The sequence below is a fragment of the Octodon degus genome, unplaced genomic scaffold (assembly GCF_000260255.1).
Source record: "Octodon degus isolate 3935 unplaced genomic scaffold, OctDeg1.0 scaffold00021, whole genome shotgun sequence".
NCBI lineage: Eukaryota > Metazoa > Chordata > Mammalia > Rodentia > Octodontidae > Octodon > Octodon degus.
The window spans coordinates 8,910,453-8,920,491 of NW_004524597.1; the positions used below are offsets into that span (position 1 = coordinate 8,910,453).

Here is a 10,039-nt window from a genome sequence, read left to right on the forward strand (position 1 = left end):
TATCACTGCATGGTAAACTGCAATGGTGGGAGTGAATGTGAGAAGAAGAAATAACCTCTAGAAAAAGGAAGCCAGGTACGGGGCGGGGGTGTGTGTGTGTGTGTGTCCCTTTCATCCCTTCTCAGGGCATTCTCCAAACTGACTCACTATCTCCATCTTTTACAGGTCCTACGAAAATAAATAAAGGAGGGGCCAGGGAGATAGCTCAGTAGAATAAGAATTTGTCTGGCAAGTGCAAAGTCCTGAATTCAATCCCCAGTATCGCTAAATAAATAAATAAATAAATGGTGCTAGTAGTGTCCCACTGTGGACCAAGACTATAACACATGAACATTTGGGTGGGGAGTGCCCCACATAAATCATAATCCAGCCACACTAGAAGAGTAAATCAAAAGGTTTCTAGCAGAGAAATCTGGTTGACTTTTTCCCCCTTGGTGGTACTGGCAATTGATCCCAGGAGTGTTGAGTTACATCCTCAACCCTTTTTGAGCAAAGCTCTTACTAACTTGCCCAAATTGGTCTTGAACTTGTAATAGTGCTACAGCCTCCTGAGTAGCTGAGATTACAGGTACATGCCATACCACTGCATATAAGTTAATTGGTAGTCATGAAACCACTGGGTAGCATATGCATCTTTATATAACTCACTCACCAGAATGTAGCATCTCTTTTATGGTCTTCCTGCCAACAGTGTAAAACTGGAATCTAACAATATATCAGACAAACCCAAACTGAACCAATGGTCTCTACTCTTCAAAATGTGAAAAGTCCAGAAAATATTGCACATTAACGTAGTCTAGAGGCCGGGGAGATGGCTCAATAGAAAAGCGCCCACCTGGCAAGTGCAAGGGTCTGAGTTCAATCCCTGGTTCTGCCAAAAAAAAAAAAAAAAAAAGTAATAATAAACTAGTCTAGACACAACACAACTGAATGCAATGCATTCATGTTATTGGAACAAATGACACTTCAAAAGGGCCCATAGGTAACATAGTAGCATTGCTTGTGTTACTTTTTAAAATTTTGAACACTGCAATTTTTTATTTTTTATTTTTATTTTTATTTTTTTTTGTACTGGGAATCAAACTCATGACCTCATGCTTGCCAAGTAGACACTGTGCTGCTGAGCTATATCCCTGGCCCTGTACTATGATTATGTAAGGGCATTCACTGTTTCTTCACAGGAAAAGAATGTTTTTCATGGAGTTGCCATGAGCTTTTTAAACATATTTATTTATTTTTATGAATTTAGAACAGGGTGTACAGGGTCTCACTACATAGATCAGGACTCATAGTGATCCTCCTGTTTTCAGCCTTCCAAGCGTTGGGATTATAGGTGCATACCATCATGCCCAATCTCAATTGCAGTCTTACCACGCAGTGGCGGTGGGGCTGGCACCGTATGCTGGGGATCAAACCATGGCCAGGGAGGATCAAACCCCAGCCGCTGCATTCTGCCTAAGCAGGTGCTTTAGTCCCCTGAGTTATCTGCCTGGCCCACCATGAGCTTTTATGGTTTTGTTTGTTTGTTTTTGGTACTGGGTATCAAACTCATGACCTCATGCTTTCCAGACAGGCACTGCGCTGCTGAGCTCTATCCCTGGCCCACCATGAGCTTTTTTTTTTAATATTATTTTTTTAAAAGAACTTTATTTATTTGTGTGTGTGTGTGTGTGTGTGTGGCCAGCTCAGCCCACCAGGGGGCAGGGCTGGCTGGCATGTGGTGCTGGGAGATTGAACCGTTGTCCCTGTGCTTTGCTAAGCTTGTTCTAAGTAGGTGCTTTAGACCACTGAGCCATCTCACCAGCCCCACCATGAGCTTTTTAAAAAAATTTTATTTATTTACATGTGTGTGTGTGTGTGTGTGTGTGTGTGGCCAGCTCAGCCCACCAGGGGGCAGGGCTGGCTGGCTTGTGGTGCTGGGGGATTGAACCGCAGCGGTTCCTCTGCTTTGCTAAGCTTGTTCCAAGTAGGTGCTTTAGACCACTGAGTACCAGAGATTGAACTCAGGCCCTTTCACTTGCCAGGCAAGCACTTATTCTACTGAGCTATCTCCCCAGCCCCTTAGTGTACTGATTTAAGTACAAAACTTAACCTAAGTATTCCATAAATATAGGGAAAGGTAGCATTTAAAATTTGGTTATAGGAAACCACATTAGAAGTGGCTGAAACCATCACCTTCAACCCTAACCCCAGAAAATAACCAGCTCAGGCCCAGAAAGGCAAAGGTTTTGCCATTTTATCATATTATCCCAGAGGCGTGCCCAACTCATAGAAGTCCAGAGGTGTAGGAATTCAAGGGTTCACTTAGCTCTCTGGGTGCCAGAAACTAAAATAATGGGGGGGGGGACCAAAAAATAATAATAGTCTACCAAAGGTAGCAGGTCTTCTAGTCTTGGGTTTCCCAGTTCTAACACCTAAATATCCTTTGTGGGCAAGTTAAAAAGATAGTGAGCATTATTATACACAGCTAAGTTACATAAAAATTAACATGCGGTCAGACAGGGATAGGCCCTCAGAGAGTGCAGAAAGTGAGACCGCTTAGGGGCTGGTGAGATGGCTCAGTGGTCTAAAGCACCTACTTAGAACAAGCTTAGCAAAGCACAGGGACTGCGGTTCAATCCCCCAGCACCACATGCCAGCCAGCCCTGCCCCCTGGTGGGCTGAGCTGGCCACACACACACACATAAATAAATAAAAATTAAAATTAAAAAGAAAGTGAGACCACTTAAAACTTGCTAGGCATGTGGTGCATACCTACAATCTCAGCATTTGGGAGGCTGAGGCAGGAGGATGAGCAGTTGAGCAAGTTCAAGGCCTGCCTAACCTGCATAACAAGACACTGTCTCAGGGTAAAAAAAATTGCCAGGTGTGGTGGCACACATACCTGGAATCCTAACTTGTGAGGTTGAGGCAGGCAAGAGGCTCACTGTGAGTTCATAGACCAAACTGGGTTACAAAATGAGTAACCAACCTGAACTACATAGAGACACTCTGACTCAAAAAAGACAAAAAACAAAAATACCTGAAGGTGTATCTGAAGAAGGAAAGGCTTCAAGATAAAGTCACAATGGTCAGACTTGTATACTTCCCCAAGGGATTAAGAGAAATTTGAGACTATACTGTAATTAATACCACCTAGTCTATTAAATCCAGATATACATCAGCCTGGACTCATTCCTTCCCCAAAATGTTCCAGTTTTAGAAGTCCTAGATAAGTCAAAGTTAGTGGTGCTAACCATAAAACATTGGCCCTGCCTCCCTATTTGATCAATATTAGCTAAATTTGTAATCTTACTGGTCGAACATAGTTTGACCCATGTAGTACTCACACTGTGACTTCCCTGTACAAATTACTCCTGACAAAGGGCCTCAGTGGTAACCTACCCTGAACTCCCATGTCTCTGGAGCTACCTCTCAGTAAACTTTTCCTACTCATAACCTCATTGGTCTCTTGAAATTTAATCTTTGATCTTACGAGGCAGGAACTCCACAATCTAACATTTAACAGATTGAGAATTATATTTCTCCTACATCAATATCAAAGCTAATTCCTTACACCTAAATACTGCAGAACATCAACTGTTACCCTGTTAAGGATGTAAAGTCATTTGTGGTAACCTGGGTGGCAAGAGGCAAGTCCAAGGTCACTAGTACTTGCCCAGTGCGCAGGGGCTTTTGGTTAGTACTATTCCCCCCACCCCCACTCCCTGGGCTTTTAACTTTTATCTCTTGCCACATCCATCCATGTGTGCACTTTCACATACAACACGTTCACTGGTCTCCAGGGGAGAAAACTGCAGAATGCCTGGTCTCCCCACCAGAAGATAACAAAACAGCCCCCAGATCTCCAGCTGGAAAAGCCTGCTAGGTAGCTCTGAGGCGATTCCTTCAGAGCATGGGAAGACTTGTGATTCTTAGCCCGAGGCTCTCCGTGGAAGGCCAATTTCACGAAGAAATGGGCACCTTCTCCTATCTCTAGCCATCGCAACCGAACGTGCAGACAAAATGGCCGTGCCCCGTGCTGGTTCTACATATGGGTTCCAGGCCGTGCCTGAACTGCAACTCCCCGTACTCTCTGGGCTGAAGGCCGGAGCCCAAGATGCGCTTTGGAGGGGGAGGGGTACCGGGGGATGTGGCGCTTGAGCCCCTCCCCCAGTTGAAGGACTCCGCAGACGTTTCGGCTTGGTCCCACTCCCCCACCCTTCTCCGCAATGGCTGACGGGACTCGTAGTTTCTCGGCAACCTAGCCCACACTCCTTAACAAACTAGACTTCCAGGTGTGGCTTTAGCGCCTGCGCACAAAGTCGAGGCGTACTACGACTCCCGGCGACACTTGCGGTGCGCGTAACTGCGTGCTGACGCACTTAGTCGTGCTGACGTGCAGCGCGGCCCAAGCGGGGTGCGAGTGGCGCAGTCGGAGCCTGCTGCGGCCCCTGAGGAAGCGAGGAGGCGTCGGTGTCGGCTGAGGCTGGCAGACCGGCGAGGCGAGGCAGTGACTTCAGGCCTCGAAGGATTTGGGTGGTTGAACGGCGGCAGGACCTCTCCTCGAAGGCGGCAGGCGGAGGAGGCGGCGGCGGGTGAGGGTGGGGGAGCGCGCGAGGTGGGTGGGGGAGGGGTGGCGGCCCCGGCGCGGAGCCAAAGCGCGCGGAGAGGCCCAGCCCTCCCCGCGCAAGCGCGCGACCTCGCCGCTTTCCGTCTGCGCAGAGATCTTCCCTTGCCTGCCTCCCCTCCCCCTTCCCGCGTTTCTGGTGCGGGCCTTCGGTCCTCCCGCCCCTCCCCCATAGCAACGGCGCTTGCCGCCGCCTGCTCTCAGGTTTGCGCGCGCCCTCGACGGAAGGGAGCGCGCTAGACTCGCCTCCTTGCCTCCCCCACGCCGAGGCGCTGTTTGCTCTCGCAGCTGCCCTTTTCGGCTTTTAAGTAGCCGAGGTGGGTGGTAGCGGAGGGGAGAGGAAACTGCTTAGGGATCCATTTCTCTGGCCTGTGTCTGTTCTCCGTTCTGGGCCTCTTTATTTTCCTGACGCCGGGGGCGAGGGTGGATTTGGAATGGGGGAGGTCTGTGGACCGGCCCCCAATCTCCTAGAACGCCCCTTTCCAATTCTTCCAGGCCGAAAATAGTCCTCTGCGGCCGTTCAGCACAGGGAGGACCTTGCAGTAGGTGGTTTGGATTTCAGCAGTTTGGACTCGTGTCGGCCATGAAATTATTAAGGGAGGGGGAAAGCTACAAATTTTGAAAATCAAGAAAAAACCCCGAAGCCCATTATTTGGCCTAAGGTAGTCCATGTGCTGCTTTTGTTTGATACAAAAGTGTTATAAGCTGGGGAGGCTTTTGGAGCTTTTTGGGAAGGAAATTCGGTGTTTTGGTGTCTTGTTTGAGGTATTACCTGGCATGAAACTTTTGAGCCTCAGTTTCCATTTACTGTTCTCTGCCGTGAATCGAAAGTATTTCATTTCCTTCTCAGGACTTTGGCTTAGATCTCTTCCTGTAATGTTTTACCTTTTGAGTTCCATCCAGTGCTCAGATACTACAGTGTCTCAGTGTGGAGCTAGCTGTACATAACGTTAGGTCCATTTTCTGGGCACCCTTCTACCCTTTTGATGTAATTTTTCTTGAATATCTTAATAGATTTTAAGGTACTTTTGTACTTCGTTACTAGTTTGGCATTCTGGCAATTTTCCAAAAAGGATTTTTCTTTTTTTTTTTCGAGGCAGGATCTTGCTGTATTTCAGGTTGGCCTGGACTCACACTGTAGTCCAGACTGGACTTGAACTCGAGGTTATCCTCTTGCTGCAGCCTGCTGAGTCGTGGGATTACAGGCGTGCGCCACCAGGCCTGACTCAACAGGAAAAATTCTTGCCTGCTTTGCAGCTTTTACTTTCTGCTCTTACCTTGAGTGATTTTTGCATACCCCCTCGGTGGACTCGTTTCTGAAGAGCAGTCTGGCCTTGAAATTTTACGTTATTAATATTTTCTCCTTTTAATGCGTGGAGCACTGCTGTGGGTGCTGTGGTCTTTGTATCTCCCTTTTTTTTTTTTTCCTTTTCCGTTTTTTGGTTTTTTCCTTAAAATTACCCAAAACATTGTGAATTGCTATTCTTTGCTTACAGGCTTCTCTTTAGGGAGTGGGAGGATTGGGAGGACTTTTGTGTGAGGTATGGAAGTGTGGGTGAATGATTAGACTGAAGTTTTAGTTTCAGATCAAGGGTTAGGGAGATGGCTCAGTGGAATAAGCGCTTCCCTGGCAAGTGCAAGGACCCGAGTTAAATCTCCGTTCCGCCAAAAAAAAAAAAAAAATTTTCAGATCAGAAGCGTTTTGCAAGGGAGGCAGAAATTAAGGAGGCTGTGAACCTGGGTTTAAAGTGAAGGATTGATTTTAAAAAATTAAGGTGAGAAAAATGAGCCTTGAGAGATAACCTAATTTCTAAAGTTGTAGTTTTTTATTTCTTCCTGAATTTCCTGCTTGCCATTCTCTGGACTTAGTTTTATCTCCTTTACCCTATGGTATAGTTATCTTTTATGTTGCTTGTAATTTTGTGTTTAGTTTTTTTTTAAGTCAATTTTTTGTTGCTATTTATTTATTTATTTGCAGAACCAGGGATTGAACTCAGGCCCTTACACTTGCCAGAGAAGCAGTTATTTCACTGAGCCATCTCCCCAGCCCCTCTGTTTTAGTCTTAAATGAGATTGGGTGGAGACCTACCTGTCCTTCGATTTGGGTGGGGCGAATGGTTTTTTTTTTTTTAAACATTTATTGTGTGTGTGTGGGGGGGCAGCTCAGCCCACCAGGGGGCGCGGCTGGCTGGCATGTGGTGCTGGAGGATCGAACCGCGGTCCCTGTGCTTTGCCAAGCTTGTTCCAAGTAGGTACTTTAGACCACTGAGCCATCTCTCCAGCCCCCGCGAATGTTCTTTAGTCAGCATCTTCCCATACTTTTAAAAATTTCTTCATATTTTAATGTGTTTGCGAGGTAGTTGTATAATGCTTTATTCTCAGATTTTCTTCTTTTTTTTTTTTTTTTTTGGCAGAACGGGATTGAACTCAGGTCCTTGCGCTTGCTAAGCAAGCGCATTCTACTGAGCCGTCTCCTGGGCCCCTCAGATTTTCTAAATGCAATATTTGATTCAATCCCATTTCTTTTGATTCTACTAATTCTGTTTTATCTGTCAGTTTTTTTTTTTTTTCTTTCCGGAATCGGGGATTGAACTCAGACCCTTGCACTTGTTAGGGAAGTGCTTTCCACTGAGCCATCTCCCCGGCTCTGTCGGTTTTTTATTGAGGTGGTTTTTCTCACAATTGTGCTTTCTGAAGCTTTGGAGAGGGTGCATTGGAAAAAAAAGAAATAGAGCATGTGTAGCAGACAGCCAATAAATCTAAACATGCTTGGAGGTGGTCGTGGTGGTGGGATAAATTGGGAAAGTAGATTTGGCAGAAGTTTAACATGTGAATGATAAAATTGGATTAGGACAGAAAAACTAGGAAGTATGCAACAGATTTGTAGGGTTAATGAAAATGAGGCATAGAGATTTATTAAGATTTTATATACATAAGCTTTGGGTAAGATGTAGAGAAAAATAAGGTGCTATGCAGGACAGAGGAGGCTGATTTGATGTTTAAGATTGAATTAAAGGCAGATAATTCTTTAACAAGAGCCCCTAAGACTTGGAGGAGCTACAAGTCTTGTGGTAAATCCTATTGGGAAGCAAATTGAAGAAATACCAGAGTAAATAGGAACTATAAATATTTGGAATCAAAGAAATGATTCCATTCCTGGGAGATGAAGTATAAAATTACATATCTACTGCTCCATTTGCATGTTAGCCTGTATTTGTTGTACATGTTAGTGTGAGATTGCTAAGGACACGATTTATGTTAAACAGCCAGTCTAACCATTTCTGTACTTGGGGACTGTTTAGGCCCTTCTTGTGTATTTACTGGGTAGTCTGAAATTCTTGGATGGATTCTGGGAAGAATCTTTGGATGCGTACTGTAGACCCTTAACTGTTACTTGTTACAGTTCTATGTCTAGTATTTGTTGTGTATCGTGTTTGGAGGAGTTAAACATTAGAAAAATTGGTGATGATGTCACTTATGTATATTGATACCAGTGAAACTGAAGGGCTAGTGTGGAGAGATTTGAGAGAAAAAAAGGCAAGTTGTTTTCCTGGGATGGAGCAAGAAGGAAGTATAAACATAAGGAGAAATGGTTCAGAATTCTGTGTGAGTACTGGGAGAGAAGACTTAAGAACTGTGATATGATTTGCTGGAAAGCAGGGATGAAGGAGGGGGTTTATTAGGAAATAAAATAAGAATGCAGCTAATAAAGGTATAGCATAAGAATAACTGTTGAACTAGGCATGAAAGGAGAGCAGGGACATGGGAGGTGGTAAGTGGTTAGTTTGGAGCCAGGGGCCTGACCCGTGTCTCCCCGCTCCCCCCAGGAGTGGTGGTGCCCCCCCTGGGCACAGGGCCATGTACAACGGGATCGGGCTGCCGACGCCCCGGGGCAGCGGCACCAACGGCTACGTCCAGCGCAACCTGTCCCTGGTGAGGGGCCGCCGTGGTGAGCGGCCTGACTACAAGGGAGAGGAGGAACTGCGGCGCCTGGAGGCTGCCCTGGTGAAGCGGCCTAATCCTGACATCCTGGACCACGAGCGCAAGCGGCGCGTGGAGCTGCGATGCCTCGAGCTGGAGGAGATGATGGAAGAGCAGGGGTGAGGGGAGGGTTTGGGAGAGCCAAGCACTGAATGAGTGCAGAGCTGGGTATTAGATGGGATGTAAAGAGTTAAGAGCTGTTGGAAGAGGTCTGGAAAGGTGTTCCAGGGAAGGAGGTAAATGACTTAGAGAATTGAAGGCAGTGCAAAGTAGGAGATAAACTACCTGGAACATACATGCAAGTCTAAGGGAGTCTGTATTACTTAGATGGATCCATGTGGGGGAAAGAGGGCCTTTAAAGAGAAAAATTGGGGTGTCAGAAAATCGGATCAGGCAGGAAATGAATTAGGTAAGCTGATAGGTGGTGTTATTCATAGGAAAGAAGTAAATGGATTTAAGGATTGAGGCTTGGAAAATAGCAGAAGCAGAAAAATATGAGTTTTGTAGAAAAATAGAGATTGGAAAAATGCTGAAGTAATCATGGGGTGGGTAGGAAGTGAAAGTTTGGTAAAGGAGCACACTGAGGAAAAAAACCTTTTAGAGCAGTGGTTTTCAAACTTTAGCAGTGATCCTTTTATATAATACATCTTTGGCGTCTCAGGAACTAAAAGATCTGTTCTTACCAGAGTTGGGGAGGAGCACTGGGAACTTTGCCAGCTGACTTTACTTTCTTGGCCCCTGAATTGTAGCATGTTTAAAATCCACTGTTCTAGAGGATATAGTGAATGGAGGGAAGAAAAATGATAAGATCAGAAGGATGGGACTTTTGAGTGACAGTGAGTGAAGAAATTCTGTGTGTGCATGGAGAAGGAAGGAACTGTGTTGGAAAGAGGAAACTATAAACTTGGGACTGGGGAATGTGCTCTGTCAAGTTCTAACCCCAAAGGGATTTGTCCTTCAGGTACGAGGAACAGCAAATTCAGGAGAAAGTGGCGACCTTTCGACTCATGTTGCTGGAGAAGGATGTGAACCCTGGGGCCAAGGAGGAGACTCCAGGGCAGAGGCCAGCGTGAGTGTTGAGCTCTCCCTTGGCTCCCTCTGGACTCTATACTGCTGTTGGTGCTATCTTACTCACTTGGGAGTTCCCCCTTGCTTTTGCCTTCCTTATCCATGGCTATTTGGCTTCATGTGAATGTGGCTCTGTCTTTAGCTTCTTACATCTTTTCAGAATTTTGGCTCTTGTTCCTTTAGGGTAACTGAGACCCATCAGTTGGCAGAATTAAATGAGAAAAAGAATGAGCGACTTCGTGCTGCTTTTGGCATCAGTGATTCCTATGTGGATGGCAGCTCCTTTGATCCTCAGAGACGTGCTCGAGAAGCCAAACCTGCTCCTGAGCCTCCCAAAACTTACAGGTATTGAAGAAACAAGTATTAGCTTTGGTTTTAAGT

At 45.8% G+C, this 10,039-nt stretch overlaps 1 protein-coding gene across 14 annotated transcripts in view; it reads left to right on the top strand.

Annotated features, from left to right (window-relative positions):
- Window positions 1–4,365: 4,365 nt before the first annotated feature.
- Window positions 4,366–10,039, top strand: part of Srrm2 (serine/arginine repetitive matrix 2) — a 20,294-nt gene continuing 14,620 nt past the window's right edge. For 12 of the 14 annotated variants that reach the window (XM_023711371.1, XM_023711374.1, XM_023711375.1 and 9 more), the window contains exons 1-4: window positions 4,366–4,577; window positions 8,437–8,709; window positions 9,552–9,659; window positions 9,842–10,003. In XM_023711371.1, coding sequence (XP_023567139.1) covers window positions 8,468–8,709; window positions 9,552–9,659; window positions 9,842–10,003 — 512 coding nt within the window. In that variant the 5' untranslated portion in view covers window positions 4,366–4,577; window positions 8,437–8,467. Of the gene's footprint in view, window positions 4,578–5,252; window positions 5,272–8,436; window positions 8,710–9,551; window positions 9,660–9,841; window positions 10,004–10,039 lie in introns of those variants that run through there. The other 2 variants (XM_023711372.1, XM_023711382.1) reach the window with 2 other exon arrangements.